Genomic DNA, 16,181 nt, shown 5'->3' on the forward strand with positions numbered 1-16,181 from the left:
CTGGGAAAGGACCAAAAGAAAAATGAAGAGATCATATTTCCATGGCAACAATATAAGCACAGCAGCCATCTGAAGAGACAGAAGAGAGACTGGGTTATCCCTCCAATCAACCTACCAGAAAATTCCAGAGGACCTTTCCCTCAAGAATTAGTTAGGGTAAGGAATTTAATAGATATGTGATTTCAGTGGCCCTTGGATAATTCTGGAAGAGACTTTGTGTGAATGATGTCTTGTCCATAGTCCCGATCTTTATCAGAGTGTTTTGGGCTGATTGCTTTTGCTACCTCTGTGCATAGCAGGCAGGGGGGCTGCTAGTTGTCCCTATGCTCCTGTACTGGTAGAAAGTGGCCTAGGTTCAGGTGGTAAGTAACCTGAGGCCTTCCTGCTGGTTGAGGAGGATCTCTGTAGGTCCAGGTCTCCAGTTAGCTGCACTGGAGTTTTCCAGTTGAGGAATTGTATGGAAGTTGGCAGGAGGAAACAGGATGTGATGGGGGTAAGGGATGCAGGCTGCTTCACAGGACTGCAGCACAGACTTGGCATTGCCAAAAGTCCAGCACAGGAGGGCTTCCATTCTGTACTGGTTGGTCATGATCTACTTCTACAAGGAATTGTTGAATTCAGCTGAGTATTGGCACAATGGGAATGGGTTGAAGCATTGCTCTGCTCTGTGAATGTGCTGCTAGTGAATCACTCACTCATCACAGACAGACTGCCCTTTAGTTTTTCCTTAGAAGATGAAACTAAAGTTCAGACTTAAAACAAAACTAGTAAGTTTCTAAAGGGCTGTAGTATTGCCAGTAGCAGATGAGAGTCAGTAGTTTTGGTCCAGAAAGATAGAAGAGGGGAAAAATACAGAGTTTTTAAACAATAAATAGTTTCGTGATGGGATGTATATTTGTCTTCCCTAGGATCTAAGCAATTCTGTTTAAGGTAAGCATACTTGTGTGCTTTGTTTAATACAATTCATCTCATTATGAGAAATAATCAAGGATATTTTCATGATCCTGGAAATCTATTGACCAGCTTTCTGACAAATGAAAGAGTGGAATTGAAAACCTCAGTTTTTATACTAACTTTATACTATTTCCAGAACAATTTATTCAGTTATTTTCACAAGCTTAGCTTAAAGACTAAAAAAAGGCAAAAGATGTGCTACTGTCTCAGCAGCAGTCCCATCCGTTGGGACTTGTTAATGTAAATGGGATTGTTAATGTAAATGTTCTCTTTTTGATACATAGATTAGGTCTGATCGTGATAAAAGCCTTTCGCTACGGTACAGCGTGACTGGCCCAGGAGCTGACCAGCCTCCAACAGGAATCTTCATCATCAACCCCATCTCAGGACAGCTGTCTGTGACAAAACCTTTAGATCGTGAGCAGATTGCTTCTTTTCATGTAAGAGTTTAATTCACCATAAATCAGATTATCAAATTGAAGATTAACATCTGCTTCAAACATGACTTGAGCAGCCGGCATTTAGTTTTCTATGAGATATGATTTGAAGAGTTTGTAGCAGATTTATATTTATTGTACTTAAGGCTAACTCTTACTATGTCTAAGCAGCTTAAATGCATTAACATACATAAACAGTGATTAAATGTATTTATATAAAGTAATTTTAAAAGATTGAAATATGGATACTGTAGCTTATATTTCAAATGCAGATCATTGATCACAGTCGCCTCCACTATTGTATATTTTTCAAAAGTTTACTTTTAATTTAGCAACTTAAATTAGGGTGACTGCTATTAGAATTGCAGCAGCTGTGATTTGAGAAATGGATAGGAAGAATAACCTACCAATTTTCATTTTCAGGGGCAAATCTAAGCATTTTAATTGAATTGTAAATTAGGTCTGTCAGCTTACGAAAATGATATTCTTTGCTCTAAAGAAATTGACGGAGTAGACCATGGATTCCAGTATTAGTCGAAAAGAAAGTGTTGAAGGAAGAGAGGAGACTGAGCTTTGACTTAGAGTTGTCTCTGCTGCTGAGAGACCACACTAGAATTGTTACTGAAGTCACTCAGGTCCTAGAGAAAGCTTCAAGCATGTTGTGAATTAAAACATTCCACGTCTGTCTCTCTGGGAAGCCATTCGAGTGCTACTCCTGAATGGAGGACATAGCAGGTGGCATTTGTGTATAGGGCCTGCCTCTTGTAAGTGCACAGCAACTTCAGCATCCACAAGATTTTACTGAGTTTGGCATTGGCAGTTTAAGGTTAACTGACTTAGGAATTTACATTTATATGAGGCATTTCCAGAGTAGTGAGTTATTCATGCCCCCTTGCTCTTTTCTAGTAGGTTTGTAGCCAGAAGGTAGATATATAATGGTTTTCAGTAGGACTGCTTACAGGAGGAAGTTGCTTTTTGCCTAGCAATTGCTAGGCTGTGGCCTAGATACATAGGTTTACATTTTCAGAAAGTACTGCGTTCCTTTTTTTTTTTTTTTGCCTGTCCAATTTAAGATGATTTAGGTAAGTTTGGCTGTCAAAGGTAGTTACTCAGACACTTTTGACAATCAGAGTATTAAGTTTAAATGTCTTGGCATCTTTGAAACTCAGTCCATAAACTTTAGCTTAATTTTAGCCTGGACAGATTTTGTTGTGTTTACTGACAGTAATTTATCACAAATTTTACCTTGGTGTTCTAGGTAACACAAATAGATAACATCAGATAAAAATTTCTGAAAATTATCCCAGTGTCCATTCCATTTGGATTGCTAATGACATATCTTTTAAAGTTTTCATCTGCTAAATATAAATACGCGTGTTTTTAGAGAGTGTTTTCCAACAGTGATTATTAAAAACAGAATTATATTTGACTGTAGCATTGGTATTAATCAAAATTGTATGATTCAAAACTATTCTCAGCAAATCAAAGAAGAAAGTAGGTAAACTTGAAATAGTTTGTTGGGTTTTTTTCTTCTTTTGTTGCCTGAACAGCAGTTCCATTATCATACAAGTTTTCAGGTTGCTCAGTATGGGGAAGCAGTGGCAGATAAAGTACATTGAGCTAAAATTGTCTGGTCTGTAATTTAATGCCACTGTTAGTGGCATCTGTTTATGCTTGTATGTTGTGCAAATTCTAACATTTTTCTGATAATTTTTGCAGCTGAGAGCGCATGCAGTGGATGTAAATGGAAACCAAGTGGAAAATCCTATTGACATTGTCATTAATGTCATTGATATGAATGACAATAGACCTGAGTTTTTGCACCAGGTTTGGAATGGGACAGTCCCTGAAGGGTCAAAGCCAGGTAAGATGGGGGCTTTCTAAGCTGGGGGGAAAAAGGTATGCAGTTACCCCCTTCATCATCTTCAAAACGCATCTTCAAACTGCAACGCTGTCAAAGGTGTCTTAAAAATGTGATGAGCAAAATCTCATATACTGTCTCACTGTTTCACCTTACTTTTAACTCACTTCATAGCATGTTAGGATTAATTTCAAAGAAGGAAAGTATATATGAACTAAAACAGAGGGATTTAAGAATATTACTTTCAGGTTTCTGTTTTTGAAAGTCCTATTTATAATGTTGCAGTTCTTCCAGTTATATTCATAATAGCAATTGACATTCATTTAGTTAACATCGGAGGGTTTAAAAGTCTTCCAACATACCAACAGATCCAGCTTTAGTTCCAAATCTCAGAGACTTGGAAATACAGGGATTTGAAATCAAACACTTTCATTTGAATTCTTGAGAAAATCCTAAACGTTGTTCACATCTCATTAAAATTCTAATCAGCTCATATTTAAGTTTGCACTATGGCTGAAACTACTTCCTTAATTTGTCAGTAGTGCAAAATGAAATTATTAGAAAGGTTAGCACAAGAAATATATTTTCTCACTTCACAGTATTGACTTGGCATTTGAATTGGAAAGAACATGCATCTCAAAGACCTTTGAAAAAGTATTATTTACACTGATTTTCAACCACTATCAGTATGTGCACCAATTCTGAAAATTAAGTATATTTCCTTTGGCCCAATTAATAATATTTTAATCTAAACATTGAGAAGCTGTGTTGTTACAGAAATATTATTTATGGCAGAACTGTAGGATTTCACTGTTTATGGAGCTTCTTTGGTTATAAACAAACCTGATATTTTATAAACAAAAAGTATTTTTATCTCCTCTTATGTATTTTAATTACTCTGTTGGTGAGTCTTGGGTTTAATCAGTTTGTTTTAAGTAAGAGAAGGAATGTACAGAGTTTACCAAAAGAAATATATACTTTGACCATTGCTTGTAAGTGATCTCGTGTAATCTGAGTAAACTGTTTATATAAAATCAATTATTTATTCTGCTGCTAGGAACCTATGTGATGACTGTTACTGCCATCGATGCCGACGATCCCAATGCACAGAACGGGATGCTGAGATACAGGATCTTGTCACAGGCCCCAAGCAGTCCCTCTCCCAATATGTTTACAATCAACAATGAGACTGGTGACATTATCACCGTAGCAGCTGGGCTTGACAGAGAGGTATGGCAAATCTTAATCCCATAGGCTAGGTTGTGTAGAGTGTGTGTAGATGCACAGGTTTTGCTTGTAATTTGCAAATACTCCCCTCCACCTCGAACTTTCTCCCTTTTATCACCCATTTGACACTAGTTATTATACTAGGTCCAGAGCATTTAAATAAATAAATAAATAAAAGAACAATTAGCATCCAGATGAAAATTAGACCCAGATACTTTGTATTTATAGTCACTCTCAAGCCCATTGGGTTTGGGAAAGAATCTCATCTCAAAAGCCTGATTGCTTTTGAGTAATGGGTATGCACTAAAGAAGAGCAGTGCAGATAAGACTTCAGGTGCTCAGCTTGGGTGCTGAAACGGAAGGTATTCCTCATCTCTAGCCCTGTCCTCTTTACTGAGCTCTGTAGGCAAAGAGTAGATGGAAAACTGAATTGGATGTGGAATAGATGGAAAACTGAATTGGATGCGTTTCATTTATCTTAGAAGCTACAGGAGAGGAGCTCGTGTCCTCCTCTTCTCTCTCTCTGCTCTCTCTGCTCTTCCTAGCTCTTCACAGAGAGGTGTGATTTTAAATCTCCTGGTTGTTGTATTGATAAATGTGCAGTAATTCCCTGATCAGAACTCTGCTGGTGAAAATAAACCAGGAAAACATCACTGATTTTAAAATTTCAAATGTAGATGTCTCTAAGAAGTAAATCAGCCTGTTTTTGATATTATATAGAAAAAGGCTTATCTCAAGGCCTGGATACATGTTCAAAACCTTAAGGAAAAAAAAATCTGACCGTCAGTAATTCCCTGCCACATCTTGGGCAAGTCCCATTCTGTCCAGGCAGATCTTCACTGGACAGGGAGAGTGCCAGATCCTCTGCTGTGGTTCACCCATCTGTGAGGTGGGAATAAAAATATTTCCCTCCCAACTTCAGATCTGACACATGGACTAACTATGTTTTTGAACCACTTTAAACTTCACAGGAGATAAGCATTATTTTATAAACAAACTATAAAATCCAAACAAATCTTAATTCAACACATCTTGTTTCCACTTCTGTTTTACTAACCTCATTTTAGCTTATTAAATCTGAAGGATTTGGGGGATTTTTTAAACTGAATTTGCAGTTTGGCTTTCAGCTGTTTGCTTATACTTAGTTAAAATGGAGAACAAAATGATGTTCTGGGTAGGCTATTAATATTCTGCTGCATTTTGCAGTATGAAAGTGCCAATCAGAATATTTGAAAAGCTAAACAGACTGTCAGATATTGCAGTTAATTTTTAAAATTTTATTAACATTGATTCTGTTAAAGATGTTTTTGAAAAGGAAGGATTTGAGGAAAGGAAAACCATGAACTTTACAGTATTGCACTATTAAGTTAAAAGAATGATGGGTGGTTTTGCCCTTGCTTTTAAAATCCTCTGGTCATCTTTGGCAGGTGAACTTTCAGAAGGACATAGTGATAACTGAGTTTTATTGCTTAGCGACTGGCTATACTGGAGAGATTTAACTCAAAAGGAACCAGCTGTCTTTGCAGCTTAGACCCTCATGTTAACAGTTGCCGAAGAGTTGTCATTTGCCATCAGTCTTCCCAATGGATCACTGTACTGATACCCAAATGAGTATTTATAAACATTTCTTGCACGTGTTGAATATTAATGATTAATATTAAAGCATTCAAATATCAAATTAGACTAATATAAGATAAAATGATTTCCTTCCCAAGCCATTGCTTTGCTTCCTTCATTTCCTGAGTTTTGTGAAAGTCAATTTAATTAAAACAACAAGGAGACTAGACAGCCAGATCTGAATCAGGCAGGTCTTCCGACATTGCTCCAGGGAATGTCATGTTGCGCTCAGGTTTCGATGCAGAGGTAGTGTCCATGAGCCTCCACTGGGCTACCAAAATCTTTCCTGTTCTCTAAGTCTTGATCTCCTTTGTTCTCTAATTAGGCTCGCTGAATACTAGACACGATTTTAGATTGTGACATTTATGTGAGCATATGTGTTGTAGGCATTCAAAAAATTCATTTGTACAGAGAGGTGGTGGATGTCCCATCCCTGGAGGTGTTCAAGATGCGGTTGAATGAGACCCTGGGCAACCTGATCTAGAGGGTGGCATCCCTGCCCCTGGCAAGGGGACTTGGAACCAGATGTTCTTTAACGTCCCTTCCATCCTAAGCTGTTCTATGATTCTATTAAAAAAAAAAAAAAAGTGGTTCCTTTGATAGGATTTCAAATAGAACAGAATTGAACAGAATAGAATAGTTCAGTTGGAACCTACAAAGATCTTCTAGTGTAACTGCCTGGCATCTTAAAGTCTAACCAGAAATTAAAGGATATTAACTTCTAATAGTCTGCTGATATTTTAAGTTTTCACATACAATGCATTGTCCATATGAACATGCACAGGAGCAGAGTTGCTTAGTTAAGGGACAGAGTAGAAATCTTTCATTTGCTCTCCCAGATGTTGCTCTTTCACGAGTTCCAGCTGCTCTCATTTCTTCCAATATTGCTGTGGAAGAATCTACAGTGTTAAAACATCTGTGGAAGAATCCACTACAGCATTAAAACATCTGCCTTATTGCTGGAGGTGCACTAGAAGTCAGGCATGGTACTTAAATTTACACACAGGCATTCCTGTCTCACGTGAGGTTAATTCAGTGAAGTGCTCTTTTTATTTGGCCTGTGTTGAAGTGGAAAGATTTGACCTGATGAGGTCTGTGTTCTTTCTTGAAGCTGCCAGTTCGTCTTTGGATGTGTTGCTGCAAAGTCTCTGTGCAGGCTGCTGACACATGCTCAACGGCTTACTTCTGGCTGCTTCTCAACCCTCGGTAAAAAGAGGAGAGCAACTTCCCCTAATTTCCCTGTGTTTGTAAAAGTTCTGTGCTAGTTGATTTTCCTGAAATATCAGCCCCAGCGGCTGATCTTCTGTATGCGAGTGCTGGAAGGGGGAAAAAAAAACACAACATATAAGTACTGGCTTTGGGGGCACTTTGGTGAGAATTTCCCATGCGCTTCTTCTGTTGGAATTAAATAAGAAGGTTGTGTGAAAGTTGAGTCTCCGTGTAATAATAATGGAGTTTCCTTAATGAAATTTGCTGCTTGGGATCAATGTGCTAAGACCCAGATGAATCAGAAGCACCTGCTGTTTCAATAACACAGAGTCATCTGGCTGCAAGATTTGCTTCAATACTGCTCTAGATTTTATTGCTTCACAATAAGTATTTTTTTTTTCCTGGGTGGAAGCAGTGAAAGTATTTCTTCGATTCCCTCCTGACTGCTTTTCATGTTGTTGTCATGAAGGAAACCTTTAGAATGTTTATTTAAGGCTTTTGAAGGCCACTTTGCAAGTATATTTTCCAAAGAAGTATTTGTATACAAGTGCACTATTAAATGTTTATATTACATTTCTCTGTAAATAATATTAGTGTTGCTTTTTTTAAAGAACTGTGAGATTCATATACAGTAATATACATTTGGAGTGTGTTGTAGGGATTCCATTGTGAAAGAGGACGTACATAAATTATCTTCAGTGACAGATAAAGATTTATACTTGTTTCAACTTGTTTTAAAAACTTCTCTTTATTCAATGGCTCATATTTGCTGCTTGGAAGCATGCATACCCTTTGCATCTCTCATATCTGTAGCAGTGTCTGGCCAAAATTTGAAAGAAAGACATTATTAATGTCACTGTCCTTGCTTATTTTTAGTATCAGTATCCACAGTCCTATCTTGTAAATTATTTCCATGAAAAATAATATGTCGTATAGCCCAGTCTTCAAATTATGGGGGAAATTGTCAGCAAATGAAAAACTATGCTTTTTTATTTCTGTTTTGCTAAAAAGTTTCTGCCTGCGTTAGTAAACCATTCATGAAAGTGGTGTTTTCAAATAATAGCAATTTAAGTTTGTGGGGTTTCTTTTGGAAAAGAACTGAATTTAGGATGATAACACGCAGCTCTTTATGAAAAACAATAAAGTATACATAACATTTGCATTTCACGGTAGAAACTGTTGAAAAGTTAAAAGCAACTTCTGAGCAACTACACAGAGTTTCTAATTTTATTATTTATTTATTTATTTTAATTCTTATTTTTAGCTACAACCGCCTCAGCTCCGTGTTACAAAGCCAGCCAGTCTGAGGCCAGCTCTCAGCGGGGCATTTCTTTTTCACAGAAAAGGAGGCCTGTGCTCTGGCGAGCATCCAGCCCTGCCTGGAGAGCAGGGCTCCCCCGGCTCGCAGGGCCGGTAGGAAGGCTGCAGGCAGGGAGGAGGAGGTGGCAGCCATCTTCTGCGGGGTGTTTAACCTTTATGGAAGTAGTCCGTTGGGTTGCTCCCTCCCCTTTCCTCCGTGCTGGTCTCTGTTAGCCCTGACACCATTGGTTTCCATAGCAATCCCGAGGCGTTGCAACTGCAGTTGTATGCTTAGGCCTGGCTGAAACAAAGCCTTGGCAGTTGTGGTGGCTTGGCCAACAAACATTCCTTGGCTCAGTCCTCTCGAATGCTTTTGAGGACTTACCCTGTTATCCCAATAAACTGCTCTGTTTTTTCCCACATTGGAAAAGCGTTGTTAGGCCTGCGATAACGGCTTCAACTGTATAAAGTATTTTTGATTTCAAAAGTAGGTGGAAAGCAGTCTGCCCTCATCTCAGTGGTATTTGAAAAATGTTGAGCAGTGGTGTTCAACAGAGTTAGATGCAACCTGGTGCTGTATTTCCGTGGTACACTTTGCTCCTGTCATTTCAAGTGATGCTAACTGGGATAAACAGTATGATAAGCTCAGTGCATAGCGAAGTGGAATTTCAGAAACACCTGCTGTCCTACAAATAATGTCAGTTTTGTCTAAAACTTATGTTGATGTCATTTTGTGTTTTAGAAAGTACAACAATATACATTAATAATTCAAGCTACGGACATGGAAGGAAACCCAACATATGGTCTTTCAAACACAGCAACTGCTGTCATCACTGTGACAGATGTCAATGACAATCCTCCCGAGTTCACTGCTATGACTGTAAGTATGGGGTAGGACTAACTGGAGGATGTGCATATTTATACCCATTCCCCAATTTTCTCATTATATTCACAGACTGTAAATATTTATCACTTATTAAATAGCCTACTGGCAGGTAGAACTTAAATATGTGCAGAATATGCCCATCAGATACGGTATTCTGCTTAGGCCAAGTTGACTGGGGAGTCAAACCATAAGTTTTCTGGGTGGCCTCAGGTAAAAATTCATTAGATAAGCTGTCAGAGCTTTGGTGACATGAGATGCACTCCCTAGCATTAAACGAGGTGGGTACAAGCCTGTTCACTATAGTGTGCCTCTTGCCTGCTTTTGCCAGCATGGTGAAGGGCTTTGTTCTTTTTGCAGTTCTATGGCGAAGTACCGGAAAACAGAGTGGATGTTATAGTAGCTAACCTAACAGTAACAGATAAAGATCAGCCACACACACCTGCATGGAATGCGATGTACCGAATGACTGGAGGAGACCCAGAAGGTCTATTTACTATCCTGACTGATCCAAATAGCAATGATGGGTTGGTAACTGTTGTGAAGGTAAGAGATGCCTGCAATTCAGTGAGTTAAGCAGAGATCAAATAAGTGGGAGAACACTGAAAATAAATGTGACTTCCTGAGGCCAGCACAAGTCTTGAAAGTAAAATGAATGGGCACTGTCTGTCTTGTGGAAGTAAGCCATTAATCTCCTGGAGCATTTCCTTGCTTATGCTATCGGTAGTATTCTAAGTGATCATTTTAAAAAGCAAGTTAGGTTGTTGAAAATGACAGATTTTGAAGCTTTATTTGCCAAAAGATAGGAATTAGTCTGTGAAAAAGCATCTGCTTAGCATTCATTGCTAGTCTGAAGGAACAGCTTCCTACCTCTTGGCCTCCATTAGTAGTCATGCTTGTTGTCTGCTAGTATTATGTCAACATGTTCCTGTTAAGGAACAGATACAAATTAAAAAGTCAAGGCACAATCAGAGAGGGAAAAGTGATAGGTGGGAGGCTACTTGCAAGAGGCTTTTAAAGACTGGCTATTTTTAAAACCTCTTTTAAATACCTTTTATGGAATAACCCGTCTATGCTCCTTCTGTAGCCAACACAGCTCTGTGTTGAGGGGTGACTTATTTAAGTGATAATAACAGTGCTGTTCTATAATTAAACATGCCAAGCAGTAGCCACCTTTCCTCATGGCTCTCTGATAAGTGTCTCTTCTCTGAGCTGGCCTGTTCTGCTTTTGGTCCATCCACTTATGAAGTGTGAGATGTCAGTGTTCCCATTTGGAAATTAAAGCATTCACTTTTTATTCATTCTTCTTCTGTTTTTTTTTCTTTTGTTTTTTTTTTTTTTTAATCATGTCAGTATCTAGGTGAGAAAAAGATAGAATTTTTGTACAGCTAGAGTGATAATTCACACTACGAAGAACTGTCTTCTGTTCTATAACTGCACTTCCCCAGGGGTACCAATTCTTATATTACAGTCTTCCAGCAAAAATTACATGAGTGTCTGTGCTTTGTAATTAGGCACATGAGCATCTTTCTCAGGTCTAGGAATAGTGTCAAACTAGAAGCCCCTGGAAAAGTGAATCTAAAAAATGCTCAGATTAAACAAGTAACATAAAGAGAAGTAAACCTAAGCTTCCAAGTCTCTAATGTGTTTGACATAGCTGTGCGCACTGAGAGTTTGTTAAAAATAAATTTGAATCCCCTCTATTGCCAGAGTATCTCAGTGCTTTGCCACGTCTGACCTGGTTTAACAACAGAATAGCAGCATGTGGGAGCCTAATTTGGAAAAGGAACTTATTCCTACAAATGCAAGGGAACGATGGGTCTTTTCAGAAGGGGGTCAGATGCACCATATGAAATCAGAGCCTTTTAAATAGCATGGGAAATTCTGCTTCAGGTGGTGAATTGCAGTTCTGCAGTCTAGCCAGCAGCACTACTTTAAGCAGAAAGACACAGAAAGAGTAGCTTGAGGTGCAGTGAGTTGATCTGTCAACCTGTAATGAAGATTGGGTTGTCTGTTGTCACTGACTTCACACTGTTACATGCCTATTACCCCTGTAAGGTACAGGGCTCCTTCAAGTCTAGAATCAGTGTGAGCAATTCAGTGCATAGCACTGATGAGAATCAGGTCTTGAGAAATGCCTCAGCCATATGCAGCAGGACAAAGGAGCTCTAGTCTCAAACTGTTCCTGCTCCTCCTTAAGTTGGACTTCTGAATTACTGAGAACGTCCCCAGACTGAAGGGTGTCTGGACTGTGAAAACGGGAGCTGTAGGAATACCAGCAATGGGGTTAGCTGGGGTTACAGAGAGTCTTTCTACTAAAATACAAGGACATGGGAATCCCTCATCTAGGGGGCTAGTTATGATCATGATCTTGTTTAGGAAACCTTTGTTCTCGTAACATAGAAAGGCAGATCTCTCCCAGCCTTTCTCTTTTTGGGGAGCTTCTCAGAAGTTGTATCTGCTCAAATGAGTGCCTGGCACAAAGCTGGGAGTTCCAACATAATAGTCTGATGAAAATGTTTCCGCTGTTGTAACCAGTGGCTGTACCTGAGCAAATTAAATTTTGCCAAGGTTTCTATCAGTAGTAATAGTACAAATGATGATCCCAACCCAATCACATGTTGAGGTATTATGTTAATCATATTCTCTTTCATCTCTTTGCTTGTTTTTCAGAAAAGCAGTAGAAGTAATGTTTAAAAATGTGCTTTAAAGTAAAAATGTTTTTCTGTGGCCATCACTATTGTGAGCAAATGTTAAGACTTCCCGCTCTTTACTTTTCACAGCCTATTGACTTCGAGAAAAACAGAATGTTCGTACTTACTGTAGCTGCGGAAAATCAAGTGCCTTTGGCTAAGGGGATTCAGCATCCTCCTCAGTCAACAGCAACTGTTTCGATTACGGTCATCGATGTGAATGAGAGTCCATATTTTGTTCCAAACCCCAAGCTTGTACGTCAAGAAGAAGGGCTGCTTGCTGGTAGCATGTTGACAACTTTCACAGCTCAGGACCCAGATCGTTACATGCAGCAAACCTCTCTAAGGTCTATATAAATATATTATGGTTACTTAGCAGTTCAGATGCAATATCCTTGTAGAGTGGGTGGGGAACAAAGAGACTGTGTAAGTGACTCTGTGTACCATGGCACACATATATACCAATACCTCCTTTAGATCTTTTGCAACATTCTCCAAAGCGAATTTTGGCTGTAGAGAAAAAGTGACCTGAACAGCATTCATAGATTTGTAAATGAGATCATCTTCTAAAGTAAAGTGTTACTTCATCGAGGTAAAATGAAGTCATGTGTTAAGCAATACATGGTAGCCTAGTGAGTTCAGTTAGAGCAGACACAGACTTGTGTGTGTGAACTAAAGGCATTTGCAATTTAAATTAACCAATAATTTTGGTGCTGTAGCAAAAAGATGTCTGACTGAGGACCAAATCTTAAGGAGGTTGGTTTTTTTTTTTTTAATTTTCCAGCAATACACAGTACTGTTGTTGTCCATCTGTGAACTCTTGTACTGATAGCTGTGATGGTAATTTGTTCACAATTTGCCTAATGTCTGAAGATAATCTAAATTAGAAAAGTGAAGAGGATAAAACAAAATCATGGAAGTCTTAAGCATGCTTTTGCATACCTCATTTAAACACGGTCACTGGCTGCAAAGCTGAGGCACAGTGACTAGCCTTGGGTCAGGACTCACTTTCCTAGCTTATTCAGTTTATTAGCTCATGTAGATAAAACTCCAGAACTTCTTTCTCACTTTCCTTCCACAGAAAGGAAGGCTCCAAGGGTGTTAGAATTTTATTTTCGCTTAATGTTGGTTAGCTGTAGGCTATATTTTGCTCATTTCTGGACATAAGCACTGCATAGACATGATAGCATGAAGACTCTAAGGATATATACATTTTTAATGAGCTAAGATAGCTTTCACTTGATTAATGTCAAAGGACAAATTTGCCAGATAGAAGGATGATTTTGAAAGACATTCTTCTTTCAAATGAACATCAGAAACATGCAATAAAATCTGTGCCTCTGTAGAAAATTAAGTTTGAGTGATACTGAAAGCGTGAGAATAATATGAGTTAGTACTGTTAAATGCTCTTTATATGTTCTTACTTCTCCGCATCTCTCCTGCTTTCAGTGCTCTGATAACGTAAAAGTTGACATCAACAGCTCTGTAGGTATAGAACAAGCAAGAGGGATCCCGAGTTAAATATTTTAATTGAGTCTGAATATGGATGTTATTTAGTTTATGGTAATTGTATGGTTTACTCAAGTTACGTGGTAATTTGCATGGCAGGGCACTTAAAAACAGTCTAATGTTTAGATTCTTGAATATGCATTTTCAAGAATTTTAGCAACAAAGCTTAATAAATGGAAATTTGTAAAGTATTGACTCCAAATTACAAAAGTGTGTTCAGAATACAAATTAAATTGTCTGTTGTCTAGGTTGTCAATATTTGTGTTGGCAGATAAATGACACATCTTGTGTTCAAATGCACAGGTACTCAAAACTTTCAGATCCTGCAAATTGGCTGAAAATTGACCCCATCAATGGACAAATAACAACTACAGCAGTTTTGGACAGAGAGTCAATATATGTGCAAAACAATGTGTATAATGCAACTTTTCTTGCCTCTGATAATGGTATGTATCAGCATTGTATTTTTTTTTTTTGAAATGTGGTTGAATGTCGTTCTATTTTACTGGAGCAAAAAACTTAGATATCCAGTCAGAAGCCTATGAAAGTAAAAGAATTTTTATATTTCCCAGCCACTCAGGAAGTAGCTGAACAATAAGCCACTGAGTTTGGAGGACACCGTATTTGTTACATTACTTAAACTACATTAAACTGAAAAATAAGTCTACACAAGACTGTGCTAGGCTGAACAAATGCACAGCAGGAGTGGATGATGACTTTATGGGGAGTAGCATGTTGAAGAGGTGGCATGGATTATATTTTTCCATATTCCGACTACAGAAGCGTAGAGGGAAAAGTGTGTTTTCATTGGCAGTTTAATGAAGTTTTCTGCTCAGAAATTAGTCCCTTAAAATAGGCTAGAATGCTGTGCTGTTTATAGACAATATCAGAAAGATGGACAGGTGTGTTCAGCAACATTTTCACATTAGAAGGTAAAGCTGAAACACTAAAGCTATTTACCTTGGAGAGAAGACAAATGGTAAAATTATACAAACTATTACAGTATAACAAAGCTAGGTCAGCTATTTCTATCCTTTTGGCCCTGTTCTGGAGAATAAAAGTAAATGGAACTGGAAGGAGATTATATGGGGACAGAGGGAGGAATGAAAACCATTGCTAATTATACTGAGAAATTCAGTGCCACATGTTCTCATAAATGTGTGACTTTAGCAAGGTTTAAGGAAGGATCACACATTCAATATAGATAACGGGAATTTCTGGAAGTATGAATCTGCATGCTGAAAGTAAGTATTAGAAAGAATTGAAGTAGCATGCTTGTGGTGAAAGTTGATCATAAGTTTTCCAAGTTATGAAAGAATTTCTGCAAGGGAGAACTAAAGAATCCAAATTCTGTACCTTTTCCTCTGAAGTGTTTCATGTAGACCTTCGCTGGAAAAGGTCTGATCGAGTAAAGTGATGAAGTCTTCCTGATCCATGGATCAGCAGTTATGAGTTGAATTTTGTTGAGTAGGACAGTTTTCAGAAGGCAGATTATATGAGAATTTATGTGTTTGTAGGAACAGTGACAGTGTTAGATTGGCTTGGAAAAAACAAAATTCCAGAACAGCAGTGAATGTGTGTAATGTGGTAATTGAGCTGGTTGGTACGAGCTCATTTAAGTAACTTTACAACTGGAAACAGGCTCTGTACATTTTTTGTTTTCTCCTAAGGAATTCCTCCGATGAGTGGAACTGGCACACTTCAAATACATTTGCTGGACATCAATGATAATGCTCCCCAAGTGAACCCAAAAGAAGCCACAACATGTGAAACGCTGCAGCCTAATGCTATTAACATCACTGCTGTAGACCCTGACATTGATCCAAATGCGGGACCATTTGCCTTTGAGCTGCCTGATACACCTCCTAGTATTAAGAGGAATTGGACCATTGTTCGAATCAGTGGTAATTAACATTACAGAAATTATAATCACGTTAAAGGAAATTGCATGTTGTTTTCTGTGTTTTACTTCGGTATGACTTCACAATATACGTTAATCTGGTAAACATGAATAGGAAAGCACCTCAGTACAAGTTCCCTAAAGAACAAGAAATCTTAAGAAAGAAGTCCACAGTAAAAAGGAGATCTTTTGTCCTGAGTGTCTTGTAGTCAGTGGGCTATGTGTTGTGTTGATGCAAAGCTCAAAGATGAGCCATTTTATGCCATTTCTGTCTTCTGTAAACCTAGTGCCTTATTTCACCCACAGGTGATCATGCTCAGCTCTCTTTAAGGATCAGGTTTCTGGAGGCTGGTATCTATGATGTCCCCATAGTAATTACAGATTCTGGAAATCCACATGCATCTAGCACTTCTGTGCTGAAAGTCAAAGTTTGCCAGTGCGACATAAATGGGGATTGTACTGACGTTGACCGGATTGTTGGTGCAGGACTGGGCACTGGTGCCATCATTGCAATTCTGCTTTGTATCATCATCTTGCTCAGTAAGTAGATGGATTCCTTAATACTGACTCTTATTATACCATACTGTCATTT

General features: G+C 38.4%; 1 protein-coding gene across 1 annotated transcript in view; it reads left to right on the forward strand.

Annotated features, from left to right (window-relative positions):
* CDH2 (cadherin 2) overlaps nucleotides 1-16,181 on the forward strand; it is a 119,245-nt gene that overhangs the window by 81,813 nt on the left and 21,251 nt on the right. The window contains exons 4-13 of the mRNA XM_084510346.1: nucleotides 10-156; nucleotides 1,239-1,394; nucleotides 3,111-3,255; nucleotides 4,310-4,482; nucleotides 9,347-9,484; nucleotides 9,848-10,033; nucleotides 12,271-12,527; nucleotides 13,993-14,135; nucleotides 15,360-15,593; nucleotides 15,896-16,129. Coding sequence (XP_084366472.1) covers nucleotides 10-156; nucleotides 1,239-1,394; nucleotides 3,111-3,255; nucleotides 4,310-4,482; nucleotides 9,347-9,484; nucleotides 9,848-10,033; nucleotides 12,271-12,527; nucleotides 13,993-14,135; nucleotides 15,360-15,593; nucleotides 15,896-16,129 — 1,813 coding nt within the window. The remainder of the gene's footprint in view (nucleotides 1-9; nucleotides 157-1,238; nucleotides 1,395-3,110; nucleotides 3,256-4,309; nucleotides 4,483-9,346; nucleotides 9,485-9,847; nucleotides 10,034-12,270; nucleotides 12,528-13,992; nucleotides 14,136-15,359; nucleotides 15,594-15,895; nucleotides 16,130-16,181) is intronic.

This window comes from Aythya ferina (genome assembly GCF_964211825.1).
Source record: "Aythya ferina genome assembly, chromosome: 2".
In the NCBI taxonomy this organism is placed as follows: Eukaryota; Metazoa; Chordata; class Aves; order Anseriformes; family Anatidae; genus Aythya; species Aythya ferina.